This window comes from Dipodomys ordii, unplaced genomic scaffold, assembly GCF_000151885.1.
Source record: "Dipodomys ordii isolate 6190 unplaced genomic scaffold, Dord_2.0 Scaffold5, whole genome shotgun sequence".
Taxonomy (NCBI): domain Eukaryota; kingdom Metazoa; phylum Chordata; class Mammalia; order Rodentia; family Heteromyidae; genus Dipodomys; species Dipodomys ordii.
The window spans coordinates 9,931,824-9,955,931 of NW_012267221.1; the positions used below are offsets into that span (position 1 = coordinate 9,931,824).

Sequence of the window (24,108 nt, forward strand, 5' to 3'; positions counted from 1 at the left end):
CCTAAGTGCTGAGATTACCAGGCATGCACCACCATGCTTGGGCAAAAGAATGACTTTTAAATGTATCAATATAGTGGTTTGCATGTTAAATAAGTAAAGTGCAGTTATCTTGAAATAATATATGGTGCAAATGTAATATACTCTTTTTGAAAAAAACCTCAAAAGATTGTAAAATACCTCTAATTTTTATTGGCAATATGTTGAAATGATTAAAAAATTGTATATTCTGAATTGTATATATTGTTAAAATTAACCATTCTTGTTTCACTTTATTTATGTTTTGTGTTATGTTTTGTTTTAGCTTCTTTGGAAATTTCAAATTATATAGCTGGTATACAAATTACTGCTGGACAGCACTGGCTCAATCAAATGACTGATCTCCACAAGGGGGCAGCCCAGGAGCACAAAAAATTTAATAGCTAATTGGATGTCAAGTATTTTTTAAGCATTAAATTATAGGGTGCTGAAATAATCAAGAAAGGGTATAGATTTATACTATTATATAAAAGATCCTTCCTTCTTGGCTGGCTTACTTGCTTGCTTGCTTGCTTCCTTCCTTCCTTTACCTTGGTGCCAGTCCTGGAACTTGAACTCAGGGTCTAGAGACTGTCCCTGAGTTTTTGTGCTCAAGGCTAATGCTTTACCACTTCACAATCCCCATTTTTTAGTTTTATTGGTAGTTAGGTGGAGATAGGATTCTCATAGACTTTCTTGCCCAGGCTGGCTTTGAACCACAATCCTCAAATCTCAACTTGCTCAGTAGCTAACAGGTATGAGCCACCAGCACCCAGCATAATGTTTTCTTTTAAAAAGCTATGGGGGGGGGGGGAGGCGGAGAGGATCCCTAAAAATGAAACAGTTGAATACCACCAATTGTATACAACCCTCCAAAGTTGCAGGTAATCATTCTCCATCCCTTTTTCTTTATTTCCAAAAGAAAAGTAACTACCAAGAATCTATTAAAACAACTCATCTTCTTCTCCCACTTCCTTCAATGTCTGTCTGAAATGGAGACTGAACAAGCATTAGGAGTAAGTGACCAAGAGCTCCTACATTCACTGTCCATGCACTGTTGGCCAGAGAAAGAAAGTATTTTCAGCTATTTTTGCTATCTGAGGATTCCCTGTGGGGTTACACACTCACTGCTAAAGTGCTGTCTCCAACATTGGTGGTGATGAGCCCTTCGATGGTACCATACTCCACATCTCTGGGATTAAGGCGCTCTTGGTTGCGCCTTTTAAATTTTCGGAGAGCCACTCCCAGTAGGCAAGCTAGAAGGCATATTGCAAACACCACAGAGAGAATAATGAGGCCGACCTCCAAGTGGAAATTCTGCGATCCAGGGAAGGATTTCCCTGGAGAAAAGAAAAGAGTAATTGGCTGTCAGGATCACTGTTTGCTTGTTATTTAGCATAACCAACATCCTAACAAGCAGCTTCTAATCCTGATCACATAGTCTCACTAGTTACCAAGTGTTAAAAATACTTCCTAAAACCTGGCCAACAGCCCAGCCATTTAAACTTACTCAATTAGATAGAACTAGAATTTGAAAAATACTACTACTGAGGTTCGATTGTATTAATGCATGTATGTGAAAGTGCTTTTAAAGTACATAGTACATTACAAATCTTGATATTACTCTTATTAAATTGAGATAAAAAGATGTTTTCTATCAAGCCTTCACAGACACTATGCTATAATCCTATGAAAAAAAGCATGTCTATATTAAAACCCAACTGCCCCATTTTTTTTTTGTTCACTCTTTAATATGCACTGGATAGCTAATGCTGAATTCTCACTGATTTTTTTACATCATAATTTCTATATAGTAACCTATTCACTTATTTATGCATTCACTCACTCACACAGTTATTCACTGGTTCCCTCCCTTGTTCAAATTTAGTAAATGACCCATTCAAACCCTGGTGCATTCACTCAAACACTTCATGGTAACACTTGTGTGTAAATATTCTCAAAAGCTGCTGGGTGCTGGTGGCTTACACCTGTAATCCTAGCTACTCAGGAGGCTAAAATCTAGGGATCAAGATTCAAAATCAGCCTGAGCAGGAGTGAGGCTCATCTCCAAATAGCCACCAAAATGCCAGAAGTAGAGCTACAGCTCAAGTGGTAGAACACTAGCTTTGAACAGAAAAGCTCAGGGACAGCACCCAGGAGAAGCGCATGCGCACGCACATGTACACGCACACGCACACACACATACACACAAAGGCTTTCTGCTTGTCTAGTGACCTAATCAAACTAAATCAAAACTACTTGGACAGGGACAGTCTATAACCATGGCCTATAATCAAAGGATCCCCAAACAATAACTACCTGGGAATTGCAGCCCCCTTCACAACATTCTGTCTCAAAGCCCTGTTCTCTACATCTGCTTTACCTGTCTCAATGTTCCTGCCCCCTTTAGCAATCCACTCTGAAAGTTCTTTATACTAAATTTCTTTAATTTTCCAAGCCTTGACACACCTGGCACTCCATGGTACATGTCATTTCCATGATAAAGTATAAAAGCAATTAAACTCAGTATTAAATTATAGACATAGCCTCTCACATGAGAAATTCTCTAAAGAAAATATCATTTGTTACAACTGAGTCTAGCAGTGTCCTGCATATGAGGTCTTTCCTATTGTTGACATCCTAATCTTCATATGAAAGCAGACATTTCTTCATGTCCACCTACCCTGCTGATAAAAATCTAACTCACAAAGCACAAGGGAAGTACCTTTTTAGTCTTAACCATTTAAGTATTTGATCTCTCTTTTTCAAACCTTGCATTAGTCAATCATATTTCCTCATCAGAATGTAACCTTTTCTATCTTTAACATTAAAAATCTCTATAATGTGCTCTTTTATTAGCTTTTCGGTTTTTTCTGCCTCCTCCCTGCCAGTTCTGTCAGTGAGTGCTCCTCATGGCCTCTCTTATTCTGCTTTGGTTTTTTTTTTCTTTTATGAGTACAAAATTAAATAATTATACCTATTAAAAGTATACTCCATATTAAGAGAGTAATTTTGGCTTACAGTGTGTCTGTGTTCGTCTTTGCAGGGACTTGAGATAGCAATTTACAGTTCATTTTACAGGGAACCACTTTTCGAGGAGGAGAGATTTCCAGAGGGTATGGAATACATAGTAAACACACAAGGAAGAAGATTCCATGCAGGGTTCATGTGATCTCTCACTGGACTAAAGGATTCAGGGAAAAGGGGTTGGTAAGCCTTTGTCTTTTTCTACATAAAGAAAGAAAGGCAGTCCATTTGGGAACCAACCTTACATTCTACTTTTGCCCTTACATGTGTGACCTAGAGACATATATTTACTAAGCAGGATTATTTCAGAACTCTTGAGAGACATCACAACCTCTTAACAGAAAGTGATGTGGGGAGCCATATACTTGGTTTTCAGCCAACTAAAGAGAACTACTGGTCTGTCAATCTGTCTCCAAAGTAAATTATACCTTCCCTAAAATGTCCATCCTACTTTAGATTCTGAAAGATTTGACCTTTTCTTCCTCACCTACATGAACCTTCCATGTGGCTCACTGAATCGGGTTCAGACAGGAGGGGGAAAGCCTTGTGGTTGAGTAGACCTTTAAACCCAAACAGACTGAAGACAACACTAACAAAGCCCCACAATCTAGAACTAGAAGAGGCCATGGAAACCTTTCGTGGGCAGCTGGACAGTGATGTTCCTGTTACACCAGTCCCCTTGGCAGCACTCCACGGCTTGGCCAGGTGAAGGTGGGGTCTTACAGGTCATCTTCCCCTGTTCGTACACCTGCAAGCAGCCCTTCTGGTAGACATGGAAGCCATCGTTGATGCTCAGTGAGGAAAAGCATTGCTGGCCTTCACAGTGGTCCTCATTCCCACAGGAGAGGCCTTCACACACACACATGTAAAGTTTGGGGCTGGCCTTGGGATTTTCATCTGCAAAGGAGAGAAAGGAAGGGGAAAACATCACTTGGGCAAGTTTCAGCCCCATGGAGAGAAAAAAAACAGCATCTCTCCAGGCCCACCTTAACCACATTCCAAGCCAAAAACTATGACTGCTGGCCATGTCCACATTCTTTGATGCTGTCCCTTGACCAATCAACAAATAATCATCACCTCTCAACTAATGAATACATTTTGCATATGCTATGTACTCTCTTTTATCTCACAGTAGGCCCAAAGATGGTCATCATCTCTACAGAGACTATGAGTTGCTTCTGCTGTGGTGTTTACATTACCTTCAGATTGTTGGCTCTTCCATCCCAACTCCTGCATACAAATTTTGTTGCATCTATTGCAACAAAATGTTCATCACCTTTACTCTATACCTAAAACAACTCCTAAAACAGTTTCTGTCAGCTCTGTACAACTAGTGAACCCAACAATACAGACTGACACTCTGCTTTAGAACCTAACCACTTCAGAAATACATTTATATAATCAGAGTTTTCATAATTAGTAATCTATAGCTACAAATCTGTTCTGAATATTTCCGGCCAGAGATGACTACACTAAGTTTTCAATAGTAGATTCTCAGGATTTTATGTTGAGCCAAATTGGAATTAATAGCTGCTTACAGATTTTCAAACAGGGGCCAGAGGAAGGTATGGCTCAAGCCCACCTGATACCAATCCTTGAATTCAAATCCCTTCAAAATAATCCATTCATTCATTTATTTTCATCTAGCAAGGGGAGAAAATGGCACCAAATACACACAATGAGGACACAAGCAGAACACAGCAAGCCAAGTTTCTGCAATAAAGTAACAGGTAAGAGCAAAGGAACCTACCAAGTTAAAGATCCAACAAAGAAGCAGAAACATATTATAAGGAAGCATAGAAAACAGACCTCTCAACTGACGCTTTCTGAAAACACTTATTTGCCATTTTCTTTCCCTTCCCTTGCTGGATTGACTAGTATAGACTTGCTGGCTTCAACAGTTTACACCAGTAGGGAAGGAAAGTGAAGACAGAACCGAAGCAGTACAGACTGGAGACCAGTGATTAGTTAGCCAAGGCCACTGTCACTGAAGCACTGTTCGTATAAGGAAATATAGCATTCAGAGCTCCTCCAGAGGTCTGTGCCACAGACAGGCTGCTTGCTGATCCTTGAACCCCTGGCAGTGGATGTGTGAGATAAACTGCTTCTTTCTTAAAATAACAGGTCAGATGGCTGTGCTTTCAAGAGAAGACCTTAAGGTGAGGCCTTTGAAAATGTCAAGTTCATTTACACAGGTTTGTGTGGGTGTGTGGAGATGTGGGTTATCTCAAACAGAGAAGAGTGTTCTTAATCTTTCTTCTTCCCTTTTCAAAGAAGTGAAAAAATAGTTCACTGCCCACTGTCATGTGGGTGCCTCATCACATAGAGTAAGTGCATGCAGACACACAGACACAGCCTTCTATTTATAATTGACTTGCTAGTTCTTTTGAAAGCCACAAGGGGCTCATCCAAAAGCAAAGGCATGCCTGAAAGCAGAAAATCCAAAATAGCCACTGACAGTGCTATGTGTGTCACCAGTCTCACCCATGAGAATGAAAAGCCCTTAAACATTTTTAATGAGTAAAAATTTTAATGAGTAAGATATAGCCTTTATATTCCCTGCCTAGAGAAATCCAACAGAAATCCCAGCAGCCACCTATTTCTATGAGGATATGAAACATATATATCTGCTGACATAATCCGGCGAAAAGTTTACACTTGCCAAAAGAGAGCTGAAAGATAATATTCCTAAGGAGTCTAGACATGCTCACCACTCTTGAATGTCATGAAACTGGGCTGAGGGCTGCCAATATGCCGCCCAATACATTATGGTTCTTTGGAAGGAAATAGATGGGTGAGGTGAAAGGGAGAGTTAATAAGTGTCATATTGATTTGTTTGTGATCTACAGTAGAAATAAATACAGAAATAAATGACTCTTTTTCAGACTGTGAAATAAAGCAAATAATGCAAAAACTAAGTCGTTTACATTTTAATTATCACTTTACATATTGAAATATAATATTTTGTACTTTAAAACTACATATTTTTTTAATTTATGTATATCCAGGATATAAATGATCCTAACTACTTAGGAGGCTGAAATCCAGAGAATCATAGCTCAAGACCAGCCCAGGCAGAAAAGTCTGTGAGACTCCCTAAAAAAAGCAGGGCTAAAGACATGGCTCAAGTGGTAGAGCACTAGCTGTGAACATGTTTAACCCTAGTAATGCAAATACATCCATAGATCTGTACATACAAAGGTACATATATACAAAACAGAGAAGTAGCTGTTCATAGATGGACAACGCCTAAGAATATAATTTACTTGACTCCTTGCACATAAGATCTACTAGGAACTACAACTCCAAACAACTGCAGATTATATATAAGGAGCCCATTGATCAATGATATTTTAGAAATAACCGAAAGGCTGGGAGTATGTATACCTTAGTGACGCAGTACATGCTAAACATGGGTACCCAGGGGTATGACTTATAGTGCCTCCAAGAATTGAGAAAGAAATGAATGGTCCACAATACCAAAAAATTAATGATACTCTGTGGTTTTAATTAAAATAATACTTTCTCTTATATGCTCTTAGCATAAAGCTCCAGCCCAAACTTAAAGTCTAAATCCAAAAGTACAGAAAGAAACACTGCTTTCCCTAGGTCTCATGTCTTTGACAGGATGAAAAGAACCATGCCAGGCCTGGTGCCCCTGGCTCATGCCTAATAATCTTAGCTACTCAGGAGGCTGAGATCTGAGGATTACGGTTCAAAGCCAACCTGGGCAGAAAGGTCATGAGGCTCTTATCTCCAATAAACCACTGGAAAACTGGAAGTGGTGCTGTGGCTCAAGTGGTATAGTGCCAGCCTTGAGCTGAAAAGCTGAGAGATAGCACTCAGGCCCAGAGTTCAAGCCCCATGATTGACAAAAAAAAAAGAACCTCGCCAAAAGTGAGAAGCCTCTCATAATTTACAGTATTTAATGAAATTCAGCTCTCTACACACACCCTTCAGCGGCATACACAGGCAACAGGTGACATTGACTTTAACCAGATCTTAAACCTATGGGGTCATAAACTGAGACTTGTTATCAAATATTCTCCTTCAATTGTCTACATCTTCCTTACAGTTTTGTATAACAAAACCAAGGACTGACTACTTCCCAGTTAGTAATTATTTTCAGTCAAATATAAAAGGAACCAGAAGTTGCAAATCATACTCATCATACCTAGGACAAAGAAAAAGGCAAAGGCTGTTCGATATGTAATAATTAACGCACACTCTCTGGTATGGAGGACCCATAAGCTGAGTGAGTCCAGGAATGGGGAAGTATAAAACCTGAACTTCTTTTCTGTTCTTCATCCAACATTTCATCTTTTTAATTGGTACATTTCCATAAAACAAATTAGCACATCCTTTCATGCATTTATCTTTTTAAAACATAATCACAAATATAAAGATCTTAAATGCATAGGGAGATGAGAATGACTGACATGACACATTCATTAGTGAAATGCCACTGTGGCCATTTTGTCTGATAAGATTAGCTTAGTTTGAGGAGATACAAAAGGATTTTTTGAGCTAAGGTTACCAATTCAACAAAGGTTAAAAACAAAGTAGAACTTTCTCAGATCTTAATATCCACAATACTTAGGACTATGACAGGTCTTCAATGCCCATGACTCACTTTTTTCAGTCTTGTCAAATTTAGGACTCACATAACTTGTGTGGGCCTGTGATATTTTATGTGGGGTGGGTGTGTGGGTAGGGAGTATCTTTAAAGGTCTAACATAAAAATGTGCAGATCCCTAATCCCTTGGGCCATGACCATAAATACAGTATGCATCAAGGCACACAGAGGAGTGGATAATTATGTCCTGTGATGGATTTTCCACAGCACAGACAGGAAGCACCATATCTGATATGGAGTACTTTGCACTTGCCTGTGCAAATAACCAGGAAGTGGCCTGGCAGAAGGCAGCAAGTCTACTCCACCTAATTGACATTCATTTTAAATAATTCAGTCATTTAAATGTCAAGCCAGAGGTATTCCCTCTCTGCACTGCTCACCCACATTGTTTGTTCTAGGAGACACCTCCCGGAATTACTCAGTGTTATGGCTGGCTTGGTGTGCCCTTTGTATCACCAGAATGAAGGCTGTGTGAAAAGGCTGGCAGGGCTGGCTGGGAACAGCAGCAAGCTCTGACCACAAATGGAAGCTGCCTCCTCCTAGTCCTCCAACTCCTCCTAGTCTCCTTTCCCTCCTCTTCAGGAGAGGGAGGCTACTGGGGTGGTGGGAGACTAGGTTAGCATTACAAGCTAGAGGAGCAGGCTGGGAATCCCAGGAGTTCACCATGACCAAATCTTTAAACAGATTTGTCTTGTTCTGGGCAATACTCAGCTCACCATCTGGACATACCTACTTGGAGATTAATCTTAGGCTGGCAGAGGAAGTGGCAGAGCAAAGAGCATCACAGACTTCATAGTAAAAAGAATCATATTTATGCTTAAGCAGGATTTTAACAAACTAGGTGATTATCTACCCCCACCCAGCTATGAACTCTATAATGCTTGAGGCATTTAAACTGATTGTTTCACTAAATGGTGCATAAAAGCCCAACATTGCCCCCTAAGATCTTTAATACAAGACCAATGAGAAAATGTTACAAATAAACAAGCAAATGTGGCTATGATCCATCCTAGGATCAAGAAAAGAAACTGATGGGTTTTTTTAGTCACTCCAAAGCAGCACATATAATAATGCAGTAATTAGACAGCAATTATAAAAGTCCAATAGCTCAGAAGTTGTATAGGCTAAAAAAGGAACTACAAACATCCTTGGCATCCTTCCAACAGTCTAAACAATTCACTCATCTGAGATGGTAGTTTATATTAGGTTTATAGATTATGGAAGTTCTTCTATCATCTCCTAATCCTAGAGCACAATTTGGCACCTCTCCAGAATCTACAAGCATTTGAGATCTCTGGCATTAAACAAAGGCTTAAGAAAGGATTTTGCAATGCCAGGTGTCATTGCCAGCAAGCTTGCTCCTAAGACAGAAACACAAAGGTCTGTCCACAATGCTTACTGAAGGGCATTTGATCCTCTGGAAAGAAAGCAGGAAATACACTCAGGAGCAATATACACCAAGTGCCCAAATGTTCTCCTAATGTAAAACACTCAATTAGGGAAACCATATTATTTTTTTTTTAATCAGAGACTGATGCTTAGTAAAGTTGTAAAGCCAAAAAGAAAACATACTCCAGTAGTTATGAGAAAGAATAGAAGCATTCAAATAAGACTGCATATAAACTAGAATAACAAAATTTCTAAGATTTTTGAATTCATACTATAAATACATTCCTTTTCAGTGTTCCCTGAGAAAATGGTATCCCCATTCATTCAGCAACACAAATCTGATTCCCTTTGGCTTCCATCACTCTTCATCCTCCTGTTGTGTACTTGCAAGTTCTTGGAAGGCTTTCCCTACTTCCGGATACTAAGATGTAGAACTCCCTTCAGACTGAATGCTTCCCTGTGACCCTGCCAGGATTCCATCCATCCATCATCAACCATGCAGATTTCACCTGCTATGTTAACACTCAGCGTTTATAATCCTATGGCTGTAGAATACCCTGCCTTTTGCTCTAGATGGAAAGCACCATGATGGTGCAAACCGCACCTGCCCTGCTCACAGTTAAATGCCCTGCAACGGCAGATGTTCAAGTTTGATGAACGTTTGCTGTGACATGAATTTTCTCTTCACAAGAAGGATTTGGTGGGAAGAGACCTGATGCTGGCTATTCTGAACAGACCGAGCCCCATAAAGTTTTCAGATGTCAGCACACATCTTAAGACAAGGCTTAGTCACAGGGCCGGCATGTCTGTGCAAACCATTCCTCTTAGACAAGCATGCTGCACCAGCACATCTGTTCACTACTTGGAGTTCCCATCTGTGGAAAATTAATACTTTTTCTGGTACAGTAGGCTTCCCTTAACTTGTCAGAAGACAGAAGTAAAATACAAATAATGAACTCGTTAATGCATTAATAGAGCATCTGGGCTTCCGTGGGTGGTCTTCCTTTAGTTGGCTGGTTTGAGGACTTTTGGGTGACTATGAAGGTAGAGTGATCAAGGCCATCAAAACATAGTTAAGTGCCTTCAAGGCCAGCCAGTCTGGAGTGATCCATACAGGATGTGGCTGCTCAGCAGCTGAAAGGCTGACCTCGATCTTTGGTGCCATTTTTCCCCCTAGAAGTGAAACAATGGTGAGGTCAACAGAAAATAGGGAAGAAAAGAATTACATCATTTTCCCCTTCTTGCTTTGTTGAAGGTGATAAGGATTCCTAAGTCATCCTGCATTTGAACTGCTGAAGCTGAGAAAGAAAAAAAATGTGCCATCTGTTTATTTTATGTCTGAGCTGACTCCTTGTCTCTGGGAAAGAAAAAAAAAATCTCTGTAAATTAAGCCCATTGCAGCAGCCACACCTTCTATTTCAAAGCCAAAAACTCAGTCTGTGCTCAAGTGACTAACAGATTAAAGAACACTGTGGGATAATGATCTAAAACAATACTGGCCTATGTTTTCTGTGTTTTTGATGATTCTCTGAATGTAGCAAAGACTTGCTTTCACGTATCTACCATGTATATGAAACAATTCCTTACTAGAGGGGAAAACAATCATCTCTTCAGTTTGTCTCCAAGCCTTTTGAACCTCTGCTTCACAGTGGTTTTTGTCTTCCGCTTCACTAAAAACCATGATTGCAAAGCCTAATGGGAATTACCTACTGAGGAATATTTTTATAGGCCAGAAAATACTTTCTCTCCAAATATGCCAAGGGGCTGGGAAGGTGGCTCGGTGGTAGAGCGCTTGCCTTGCATGCCTAAGGCCCTGGGTTCGCCAGAAGTGGCGCTGTGGCTGTGGCTCAAGTGGTAGAGCTCTAACCTTGAGCTGAAGAGCTGAGGGACAGCGCCCAGGCCCAGAGTTCAGGCCCTACGACTGGACCCCCAAAAAAAAAACAAATATGCCAAAATCTTTGTCTCAGCAAAGCTCCAGTCTAGAGAGTTTGAACCTAAGAAAGAGGAGAATCCCAGTGACTTACTTATAAATGGTTCAGAGAAGCCATTCCTTGCTTAGATGTAAAAAGTATCTGGGGATGTGACATGAATTTTCTGTTCACAGAAAGAGTTAGAGATGGGAAGAGGCTGGAAGCTGTGTGCTGTACATAAAGGGCAAAGTATGCCAACTTACTATTAAATGCTTCCCACCTCTGTTAAGACAGCTAGGAGTACATGGCACACTTCTGCGGGTTCCACCCTCCAGCCCTGAGTTTGGCATTGAAACATTTAGATTTATCAAAAACCCTTTTAACAAGGGGCCCAAAGAGGGCTAAAATATGGGATTTAGAGACTAGGCCTCCTCCAAATGTGTCAATTTTGGCTCTGGTTATCATCAGAAACCTCACGGACCCTTACACCATTTCCAGAAGCTTTCAACTCACATAGATAAGTCAGACCAGTATTGAATAGGGCTCCAATGCTGATACTCAGGACCAAAGGGGAAAATAGCCTAAGTTAATAAATTCCCTTCCCGAGTTCCCTACCCTATCTTACCCCTGAAGCACAGAGCAAGCAAGGCAATTTCTAGACCACTGTTCTTTCCAGATCCTAGATGAGGCCAAAGTGATTAAAACTTTAAAATAGGGCAAAAAAAACCAGTCCAGACTCTGAACTTCTGGTATTGCCACTCCCCTTTCCCAATTCATTTTTTAAGGCCTTATCTAGTACAAAACTCCATGAAATGTTAATGAAGAAGAGATCCCAGGTCTTCAGTCCCATGAACACCTGCCCTTGTGCATCTCTACAGCAGTTTTCATAGCCTGAAATTTCCTTGCATTATCTTCTTTTCCCATCAGTCTAAATAAATATGATCAAAAACGATTCAACCCATTGGCAAACTGGCTCATTAGTTATAAAGATTCCACAGTAACCATGAGAAGACTGAGTTGGGTCATTTTAAGTTATTCTTTTTGGTGAAGTCCACAGGGAAGTTCCAGGTAGAAAGAGTGCTGTGAGCCACAACTGGCTTTTTGAATATACAATCTCTCTACCATGATCCAGCATGGTGAACCGTTCCCACTTTCCACAATAATGTTGGATCTCCACAGCGGAAAGCCGGCTAACTATGAGATGTGTTACAAGGCCACTGGCTGAGGAGCAAGAATACCTAAACACAAATTCAGTCAAGAGCAACAGGCAAGTTACCGCAGAGTCGTTCTGGCTCCAGTAGCTGCAGATCACTGCAAGCCTAAAGATAACCCAAGTATCTATGAAGGGTCACTTTTAAATAGTAGCTTTAATGCCACCAGTCACTGAAGAAGTATTTCCTTCCAGAGCCTGCTTCCCTCCACACTGTCGTGCCAAACCCGTCCAACAATGGCAAGCCTGCCGGAGAGATGAAAGCCCAGAAGGAAATGGAAGGAGTCCCAAAGGAGAGCAGACAGCTCCCAACATGCTGTGATTCTGTTCTGTCATTCTGTGTGTGCCCACATTTGGAAGACAGAGAAATAATAATCTAGCAAAGGAGACACCTTGAAGAAGCCATCTACTGACACACACTAGCAATTAAAGAACAGGGGAAAATACAAACCAAAATAGTTTAACTTACAGCCTCCCCTTTTAAAATCTAAAGCAGCATAAACTATGGTTGACTAGCACCCAAGAGTATTTTTAGGAAAACTTTTCCTTATAAGAGAAAACATATTTAGATGAGAAAAGAGAACAATACTGAGCCTTGTGGCGCATAACGTACATACACAGATACAGTGCATACACAGTCACTGTGACCCCACTGATCACATAAGTGCCAATGGACCTACATAGAAGTCGGCCTCTTCCTTTGCCTTCCTCCCTCTACCTTCCTCCTCTTCCTTCTTCTCTTTCCCTCCTTCTCCTTTCCTTTTTTTTTTCTTAAAGTACAGCCAAAATGCCCAGATCTTCCTAAGAGTCATTAAAATCTGCTCAGACCTCACCTGTTCTCCAAAGGAGTCCACAGTGTCCTAAATGGCAGCTAGTCAGGGGCTGATGTACAAAGGGACAGGTGCTCAGTGGGCTATTTTCAGTTGCTATCAGCTCATTGGGGAGCTGCACATGCTCAGGAGATGGGCAAGTTTGGTTCGGTTTCAAACTCTGGGCAGCCAAGAGACATACACCTTTCACAGCTGCCAAGACAACCAGCTGCCCAGTGCGCCTCCCAAGATGGGAGCGAGGCAAACCATGTAACCTGGCCAGCCAACATGCCAGTGAGCAAGCTGTACCTCTCATTTCACTGCCTGGGTTATTCTGAGCTGGGCTTATTGACACTCCATGGCAACCCAGGAACAAAGGGCCAGCAAAGACGGATTTAAATATCTTGCCAAAGTTGCTAGAAAAGTCAGTAGCTCAGACTTCTGTTTTCATAATAAAATCATCAATGGAATTATTATTAGATTGTTGTTTTGCTGCTGTTTTTTGTGAGTTACCTGTAATAGAGTGCTACTTTTTGAACTAGCTTGTTTGTTTTTCACCATTTATTTGAGATTAGGTGGGATGACTTTGAAACTGAAACATGTAGGTCAGACTGCCCTAAAATTGTGGGAGGACTAGTTTTTCTCATTCCCTTTCCTAATAATCTTGCCACAACCCATAATCTACTTCCATCTCACAACTCTTTCAAGACACATCAATTGCTCTTCGTGGGTCTTCAGTAGCTGTCCCCTGCCTTCAGAATACCACCTTAGCCACAAGGTTCCGCTCAACCCTAATTAATTCCTCTCATGACTGTGTCACTTCTCTAGGCTCACTCTTCTGCTGACTAAAACGCTCTTCCTTTCCTGGTCTAGGACCTGCTCTTTCTTCAAAACTCTGTCTTCCAAACTGCTCTGTGTGACTTAACAGTCTTCCCTACAAAGTACCATAATGAAGGGATTTACAACCTCGATGTAAATCTGGGTTAAATTTTTTGTATCTTATAATATTCTCAATATATTTATATTTCTTTATAATATAGTTATATTTTCTTATATTATATTTATATTTCAATATAAAGCACCCACTACATATCTGGCAGTGTCTAAAGACACTAGAGTGAAAAACAGTGAACATGACCAAGTCCTGGCCTGTCTCAGTCTATGGCTCAGAGTGCAACATATATTCCAGAAGGGGCCTCACTATGAGATGAGTGTAGTTGCTGTATCCATCCTACCACATGACAACAAGCACAGAGGGAAGAAAGGATCCCATAGGAAAAAAGAGATGGCCAATGATGTTGTGGGCCTATGCTACTTTCCTTAAGAAAGTTTGATTTCTATGCTTTCTTTTCAGAAGGTTTTTTTTACTGACTCAGCAATACTATTTGATTGACAAAAATTCTTAACCTTCTGTAAAAATTGGAATTGTGAAGTATATGAACTAGAACATGAAATGAAAGAGGAAATCATGAGTGTAACTCTATATGGCATTTTGTGGAGTAAAAATCAAATTCTGAATTGCATCATCATGAGTATGTTTCTCCCCTTGCTCCTTCTTTACAACTTTCCGACATAAATCTTTGGATTTAGGTTGTTCTCAATTAGTATAGTTACAGGATTCAGAAGGCCAATCAAATGCAGCTAATACAAGTTGTCATGTCAAAAACGAACTTTACAACTTTGGTGGGGGGGGAGGAGGATTGGGTGGGGAGGGGTGAGGGGAGGTTGGGAAGGGGAAACAAAGGAGGAGGCTACAATGCTTGATAAGAAATGTACTCATTATCTTGTCCATGTAATTGTAACCTCTCTGTACAGTATATTCACAATAAGAAATAAATAAGAATTTAAAAAAAGAAAACCCTATCTTCATCCTCCCTTTATTTACTTCTCCAAAAATAATCACTGAGTAAAAACCACAGGCTAGGTAATTTTTTCTTGAAGGTGAATTTTACCAGTACAGTAAAATCTTTCCTCTTATTCCTTCTCTCCTTCCTACAACCCCCAAATATCCTTATCCTCAGAAAGTCCACATTCGACTCTAACCCATAACAAAGAATTAGCCTTAGCCACAGAATTAACTCTGGCTCTGGGAAATACCCTGCTCTCAGGGCTCGAATTCAGCTGATTAGAATCAGGCAGCAGCTGTTCCAGTGTTATGACCAAGGCTGAGAAGGCGCAAATGTAAACTTCCCTCTTCCTGTCAAATCACTGCCTTGAAGAAAGAGGATGAAAAAAGTTGTGAGGAAAAAAAAAAATCAACAAATTCTAGGCCAGATTTTCTGGAGAATATACCAGAAGTCCTCAGGTCAGTAGTCAGGACAGCAGGACTAGTTGTTTCCTTTTGAAACTATGGGCTTTGACCCATTGGTGGAAAGTGAATTCAATTAAGACAAGAAAAGGAATAAAGAAATGTTACAAGGCACAATATGTGTGAGTTCTGCACACACACTAGGCCCTACTCTAAAATGTTTCTTGTTGTGAGTCACACTCAGAATTAGGAAAACCACCCCACCCTGTGTCTTACACTGCTTTGGAATGACATGAGTTCTGAGTAATTTTGACTATTTTGAATAATCATTATCTACAGTAGCTAGCCTGAAGTCATCGGAGCTGCAGTCATTCCAGAAGGCAGTTTTCAGCATTGGGGGAGTAGAAATTAATTTTTAAACTTTTATTTTTTCTTAATGTTTTTATTTTTCAAAAGTCAAAGCTATATACTTGACAGTCCTATAAGCCTCTCATGTTGCTCCTTTCTCTACAGAGGAAGTAGCATCTCATTTCACCCTTGAGATCCACCTGTATTTATAAAGGAGAAGGCTCTGAAGCTCACATGTAGCACTCTTACTGTTGACATCAACCAAGTCCCACTGTGAACTTTATTACACTGGTTTTCTCCTTGTTCAAACAGGACTGTTTTTGATCGCGTATTGAACATTCCCCACTTATAGTCTCTATTTTAAAAGGTTTAAATGAGTTTAGCCACAGAGGAAACAAACATTTCCCATGTAGGAGGCTACGAACAAGCTTACCAGCTCAATTATAACCATTTTGTTAAATAAATAAATTTGACAATAAGAAAACAATATCTTAAAAGGGTTCAGCTTCCTCATATTTACATCAAGGAAACTGGTAGTGGTAAACAGCTCAGTGCATCTCACCGCCTCCCTAAAAAAATCCTTAATTTGATGAAAAGAAAAAAGATTTCATTCTGAACAAAGAGAACAGATTACAGTAATAAGAAATTAGAGCAACAAATTTAATACTGAGACATTTCTTTTACATTCACTCACCCCTTCGAGAACTTCCTGAGTCCTCAATAATGAGATATTCAAAGAAAGGCTTATTCTATTCTCCCCCCAGTAGCAAAGAGGGGCACCTTTGTGGACCCTAACAAAAAGTCCATTGAAGTTATCCCCTTCCTTCCTTCATTGGGTAATTGGGCTGGAAAGTCTAAGTGGTGATAGCTTTGGAAATACTAAAATCCAGTCAACTCCGGAAATTATTTAGGACTCAGGACAGGCCAAAATCACTTGCAACAAAACTGTGTTACACCCAACCTCCTTTGCTGTTATAATGGTTTGTAAATTTACTAGAATGTAGGTTGTCTTCACATTGAAATGATGTCAAAAGGCGCAATACTCCATTTTAAGTACTTATGTTTTGGTCTTATCACCTGTAAATGCACAGAGACAAAAAGAAAGCCAAGCACGGACGTTCTGCCTTGTCCCTGGTGGTATAATAGTAGTATTAGACTATGATTAGTCCTATTAATGGGAAGGAAAGGGAAGAATACATAGGTAATTAGGACTCAAGTGCTCTTCTCTGTGAGAGCAAATGAAACTTTTCCTGTCGCTAGAATTTTATAGCTAATGAACAGGAGAGATGATTACTGGTAGGAGAGACAAGAGAAGGTAAAAATATAAATGCGAAAGGGCCTCATCACATGCTATTATGAGCTCTCTTCTCACCCTTTCCAATGGGCTGGATTACACTGGATCTCACTAAGCACCAGATGGAAGGTGAATATGGATGTCACTAATTTAGAGCACAAAAAAAAAAAAGAAAAGAAAAGAAAAAAGAAAAAGAAGAAGAAGAAATGAAAAAGCAAAATTTTGTAGAAAACTAATAATGTTTGAAGGTCTTGAACATCATTTTCCCAAGTTCATTTTGCCTTTTGTTGGCTGGATAACCTTAAGCACAGTCCAAAAAATCCAAAATCACATGCAATAAATACCTGTGTTGTTAGGGTAGTTGTGATGATAGGAAATAAATAATCATTAATATCAGAAATAGTAAATCAGGCCAACAGCATATACTAAGGATTAACAGACATTATCTATAATCATCAAAAAGTTAGTTACATTAAGCAGTTTTTCCAATTTTCTGTACTTACAAAAAAATAAAATAAATTCTGTTTTGTCCAGTGTATTTAACGTTCCATATCGCTTGAGAAATGTCCTCAGGTACACTCAAACTCAATCTAAATTACTGTTTTAGACCTACTCCTTGAAGTGTTATCACTATTTCTAATCAATAAGACATACTTGATTCCTAGCATGCATCACATTAAAAAGAAAAGACAAAGAACAAAAGAACAGAAAGAAAAAATGAAAAAAAAGTATTTGGGAGACAATGGGAGAAAACTGTTTAATTTGGTGTGTGGGCGAGAGTTTATTAGCACATAAAACTGTAGATATTTATCAGTACCAGGTGATGTTTTGACGCCTGTGCATATTGTATAATCCTCAAACCCAGGGTAAGCATAGAAACACTTCACATTTCTTCCTGGTGAAAGCAAATATTCAAAATTTCTTCTTCTAGATTTCTTGAAATATACAGAATATGATCGTTATCAATTGTCCCTAACCTAATTTACAACAGAACACAGGAACTTATTTCTCCCATCTAAGTGCAAATAAGTATCCACTGCCCAACCTTTCCCCATGCTTGCTTGCTTGCTTGCTTGAAGCAGGGTCTCTGGGTATTGGCCTGACTTTCCTTTAACTACTAGGCTCAAGCAACCTTCCCACCTCAGCTTCAGAGTGGCTGAGACTACCCTGCCCTTTGTTTGTCTATTTGTTTTAATGCACTCATATTATACAACAAAGTATACCAGGACAAAATCTCCATGCCCCAACAGTAACAACATATAATATCACTGATGCATCATTACTATGGAGCCTCTGCTACTCTGTAAACATGAAATATGGGTCTATTTTGTTTTAAACTGGTAGTGTATAAAGCTTAAGTTACAATGCTAGTAGGAAGAATTTTGCTAGCTGCCCTGCAATTTATCTCTTTTACATATTTTGCACTTAACATGTGCTTTACAACTAATATTGGGTATGTTAGAGTAAATAAATAAATCCCAGTAAATATATTTTAAAAAAAATAAGTATTTTCCATAGAATATACTACTGACAGTTACAAAAGTTAAGAAGGAAGACAGCAACTGCTCTTATGATTAGAGCACTCTCACAGCACTCACTGGATGGTCTTTAAAAAGAAAACACCACATTTCAACCCATGGTTGGTAAGTTCTTTCCTACCCTCTTGTCCATATCTGTGAACATATTAGTACTGATGGCATATTAAATAGCAAAATCCCAGTGGCAATTCATTTCTACATCAGCACAGAATAACTGGTTTGTTTCATTGTGTATTTCCACTGTATTGTGAAACAGGAAGGCTGGAAGCAGGAAAAGGATGCACTGTAACATTTTCCCACCTCTCTTTCCCCCATTCTGTCTCTTACCCCTCCTTTTCTTGCCAATTTGTCTTTGTACCTGTATTTCTTTTCTACTTCTTCTTTCCTATGCAGTCTCTATCATATGTCCATCCATACTATCAACACAAAGGTACTGCCTAATACTATAGAGAAACAATGTCTAGGGAAAGGGGTAGAATTTGAGATTTAGTCAAGAGTCTCTAGAAAAAAAAATTAAGTAACAAGTATATTAAGAAAATTTTAAAAAGGGAGAAAATCTTATAAACCTGTTGGGGCAAAAGTCTTCAGAAATTATCAAATATCTCCTGGGGGCAAAACAGGGGAGGGGGCAGGCAGATCAGTTAAAAACCATTGTTAACAAATCTTTCCCCTTTAATATAAAAAATTCTCTTCCTCTTATTCTTTCAACATTGCCTTGCCAGAATCCAGTTTCCAAATGTTCTTGGCACTAACTGACACAACTGTTATGTTACTTCAATGTCTTTAACAACACTACTTAGAACAGTCTAGACTACTTCAGATTAGTTAAAGACTACTAGACTGGTCTCTGATAACAGCGTCCAAAATAAACAAAATGTGAGGTATCTTACATAATCCTAAACGTTTTCACAAGAGTAGAATGAAACAGGTGATGCTTAACTTTTTTTTTTTTTGCACTGTCCCTGAGCTTCAAGGCAACCACTCTACCACTTGAGCCACAGCACCACTTCTGGCTTTTTCCGTGTATGTGGTACTGAGGAATCAAACCTAGGGCTTCATGCATGCTAGGCAAGTACTGTACCACTAAGCCACATTCCCAGCCCAAGCTTAACATTTTTATTGTCTTCAAAACCCAATCTGTCTCTTATACTCTCAGCATATCTCAACTCCTACTATCCATATTTCAGTACTATGTACTTCTGAATGGCTCCTATATAGGACAATGTCAATAAAGGACAAATTGGGTTTTGTAGACAATAAAAATGTTAAGCTTGGCTGGGAATGTGGCATACATGTCAATGAATATAGAAAAGTAATAGGAGCAGATCAAGTAATACAAGCTCAAAATATAACAAGAATAGCAAAACTAATTTCTAGTATATTAGACACTGATTTTTCCATAGTGTTGACTACATGTTTTCAAAGTTCACCAGTTATATACAACAGACCACTATATCCCAAAGAACTTATAAACAGGATCTTTATGCCTGAATGTTTTTCAAGGAGGAACCTCTAGAAGGCAGAGTGGACACTGCCAATATGCAACAAGGTATTTTATGCTTTATACATTTACAAAGTCATGAGCCAATTACCTCTAAGTGCATAGAATTATGAATAATTATTATCTCCTCTTTATCTATTTTTGTGGTCCTCAAAGGTTTTCAAAAGGAGCATCAGTTCCCCTAAGTAACTTTTTGAAAACTATGAGCGGTAGGAGTTACTGAAAGGGCCAGAGATGGCCAAGGCCTTGAAATGCCTCAGCAGTATCAAAGCCAAGGTGATGTAATGTATTAGGAGGTCAGTTAGCCTGGGAGGTAATGAGACTTTAGGTGCAGACCTTCATAAATTGGATTACTATTGCCCTTCCCCATGAAGACACTGAGAAAATGTGCCGCCTATGAGCAATGGGCCTAAACCAAAATCCAAATCTGCCTGAACTTCCAGCCCTCTAAGAATTGTGAGAAATAAAAAATTGTTATTTACGTGCCATCCAATTTATGGTAATCTGTGTTCTAGCAGCCCAAATAGGCTAACGCATAGCCAATGCCCCCACAAGTTGTAGCTAATTCATTTATAGGAATAACTTCACATAATTAATTGAACCTAATAACTGTCACACAAAAAACACAAAGCAAGGAGCTGGGAAGGTGGCTCAGTGATAAAGTGCTTGCCTTGCATGCATGAAGCCCTGGGTTTGATTCCTCAGCATCATGTAAGCAAAAAAGGCAGAAGTGGTGCTGTGGCTCAAGTGGTAGAGCACTAGCCTTGAGCTGAAGAGCTGAGGGACAGTGCCCAGGCCCAGAGTTCAGGCCCCATGACTGACAAAAAACAAAACAAAACACAAAGCAAATATACATTGCCTTGATGTACACTATACCTTCCCAAAATATAACTACTATAAACACTGAAGGTACGTTAGTAGCTTTCCAATTACTGTTAATGAATACCTGAGATATCAACATGATAAAAGAAAAGGTTTATTTTGGCTTACAGTTTTGGAGCTTTCTGCCCATGACTAATGAGCCCTACTGCTCTGGGCTTGTGACAGCAGTCTATCACAGAAGAAACACACAGAAGAGGGACGGGACCTTGTTCATCTCTCAAGTAAAGCACAAAAGACAAAGAGGAGGGCAGGACACACAAAACTAAACGAAACCCTTGATTAGTGGTCCCACAAGGCCCCAACAATGAGAAGAGCTAATACAAAGTTTTCCATACCTCCCAATAGGGTCAAGCTAAGGACTAAGAATTTAGCACAAAGTGATTCATTTTACATCCAAATTATGACAGAGGGTCAATAGTTCCGTTTTATATTTCAGAAAAATCAATCACTGAATATACTAAGACAAGAAGACAACTAAGCCACTAGCAATGCGTTTTTGAAGATGTAGCAGATTGTTATATAGTGCAAGAACAGGTCCTGTTTTCTTTAGAGAATATGTTCTAAGATGTTTCAAGGATACCTGAAATCACAGATAAGAACAAACCTAGAAAATGCTGGGGTTTTTTCCCTCTGGCCCATTATGATAAGGATTAACATATAAATTAGGTAGAAAAAGTAATAAACAACATCCAATAATAAAAACAGAACTATAACACTATACTATAATATAACACTATACTATAATAAAACACTATAATAATTTTATTACATGGTACTATAATAAAAGTTACTTAAAACTCAGAAATTATTTATTTCTAGAATTTCTATTTAATATTTTTGAACCATGGTTGACCCTGGAAAATTAAAACTGTGGCAAGTAAAACTTCAGGGAGACACTGTCCTTAATCGAGTCTTCCAATGTGCTCATGCATTACTAGGACAGAATTCAGTGAATCTATTCATAATATTGCCTTATTTTAATTTCTTCTTGGTTTCTACTTTCCAATGGGCATTATATGAAAAAAAATATTTTAAAAACCTGGTACTACATATTAGAATTATACTTCAAAATAGTCAAAGGGCATTACCAAATATTCATTATAAAAAAGGATATGCTAATAAGTATGACAGGATTAATAGCTAAATAGTTTCCACTAAGCCACACAATACACAACACATGAATAACTCACTTACCTTCCAGACTTGGGGAAGGAAAAGCAATCATCATTAGCACAGGAAGAATCATCACTCCATCTACCATTGTCCCACTGTGAAGGAAAAAAGAAGAAACATAAGGAAAGAACTGCAGGATTGTATGAAATTAAGCATACCATCTTCACACTGCCACTGAAAACCATTTTTAGATATTCCCCCAAATATGTTGCTTATTTTTAGTACCTTTAAACCTATGCCCTTTCACAGACCTAAACAGGTCATCTAAGGGATAAGTCCTTTCTAAGGCCACTTCCTCTGAACCTACCCTCTTATGAAGAACTCACCTAGAAAATGAAGAAAAAGCATTCCCAAAGATTTTAGGTTGAATTTTATCTTCCCCTATCAAGAAGAGTATTTTAATATAGTATATTAAAAACTATATTAAAAACCTTGAGAGGTATGAATATACTCTAATATAATGTTAAAGATAGGAGATTGAATAATTCAAGACAGATTACTATGTTTGAGTCTCCTTCACGTTTAACTCATTGGTGTATCTACCTCATATAAACCAAAAGAATAAAGCAAACATATTATCTATGGCAAAGCAGTGTATTTGTACATTATCCTCAACTTTAAGAAAGGATAGGCAAATTGAGACAGGATAACTTTTAAAATAAGAAATAATGCAAATATGTAATACATAAAACCTATCACTGACAGGTAGAAATTTTAAAACTGATGTTGGCCTAAAACTACATTGACAGAGCTCACTTTTCTAAGTTAGGAACTTTTCCCTTCAGTAATTCCTGGAAGTATCAGGAATCTGATGGTGGTTTGATTTGGTTCAACTTCCTGGAGAGTACAACAGAAAAATATGGTAGAGTCCTTGATGAACAGGCTAGAAAGCTTCTTTGTCATTCCTCAAAGCAAAAGGCAAAATGTTACAACTTCTTTGGAGTGGACCTTTTCTGACCTATCTTCTTGAAATCAGTTTTTTGGTTTGGCTCTGGTTTGGCTTTGGTGATCTGTTCACTCACCACATTCCCATCACATCCTCCCACCTCTTAGTTTATTTCCCTTTTCTTCCCATAATCACATTCCAGTCCATTCCTTCTCTAAGGGACAAAGGGGAATTTTTGTTATGTATCGTGTGTATATGTGTGTGTGTGTTGCAAGTGCTGCCTAGCAAGTGCTTGCTAGGCAGGCACTCTACCACTTGAGCCAAGCTTTTAGTCCTTTTTGCTGCACTTATTTTGGAGATAGGTCTGCATTTCTGTGCAGACAATACTGGACAGCAATCCTATTTATACTTCCCATCATACAAAGGACAAAAGGTACATAACCATCATACTTAGCTTTTTTTCTTCTATTGAGAAAGGATCTTGTGAACTGTTTCAAACAAAGAAAAAAAAAAAGGCTTAAGCTGGCCTTAACCTTATCCTCACAATCTCAGTCCCTGGCATGGTTGGAATAAAAGCTTCAGCTACCACACTTAGCTATTGGTTGAAATGAGGTTCTTGTAAAAAAATTTTTTGCCTTGGTTGGCCTTGAACTAACCCATGTAGCACAAGTCACCAGCACCTGGATGTACATGCTTTAAAGTATACGAAACTGTGCAGACCTCTTTTTACTATTGTTGTTGTTTCCCTGTTCACATAGCTCTTTTCTAGGGAGCTTTTTTGAGATTGACAAATCTTTCACGTTGGTCTCTCTGACCTAGAAGCAGTTGCCTCTTTCAATATCATCTATATTCCTCTGCACAGGAAAACGATGTTGGTTCTCCTCTACTTGCACTGTCCTTCTAGCATTCATGATGTACCTCCAAAAATAAAACACTTAATTCCATGACTGGAACTTGTCCCCCAAAATTCATAGATTGCAAAACTTAATAATTCCTTGAGTCATTTGTTAAGTGTCTGAAGAGGAAAGTCTTTGGGAGAGAATTAGGATTCACTGTGGTCCTGCAAGCGGGGCCCACATGATGGCATCCGCACCTTTATGAGGACAGAGGCAAAGAACGCCATTTAAATAATGTCATTTATAAGTGAAGGAAGAGAGACCCATGCTGGAACACTTGCTCTGTCTCACCATGCAATGCTCTTTGCCATGTTTTAGTGCATTACATGTTCAACAGATACTGGCT

At 39.1% G+C, this 24,108-nt stretch overlaps 1 protein-coding gene across 5 annotated transcripts in view; it reads right to left on the reverse strand.

The window, feature by feature from the left end:
- Positions 1–24,108, reverse strand: part of Acvr1 (activin A receptor, type I) — a 120,609-nt gene that overhangs the window by 31,951 nt on the left and 64,550 nt on the right. For 3 of the 5 annotated variants that reach the window (XM_013030447.1, XM_013030456.1, XM_013030438.1), the window contains exons 3-5: positions 22,002–22,075; positions 3,676–3,939; positions 1,144–1,355 (exon numbers count right to left, since the gene is read on the reverse strand). In XM_013030447.1, coding sequence (XP_012885901.1) covers positions 1,144–1,355; positions 3,676–3,939; positions 22,002–22,068 — 543 coding nt within the window. In that variant the 5' untranslated portion in view covers positions 22,069–22,075. Of the gene's footprint in view, positions 1–1,143; positions 1,356–3,675; positions 3,940–5,753; positions 5,812–22,001; positions 22,076–24,108 lie in introns of those variants that run through there. The other 2 variants (XM_013030465.1, XM_013030474.1) reach the window with 2 other exon arrangements.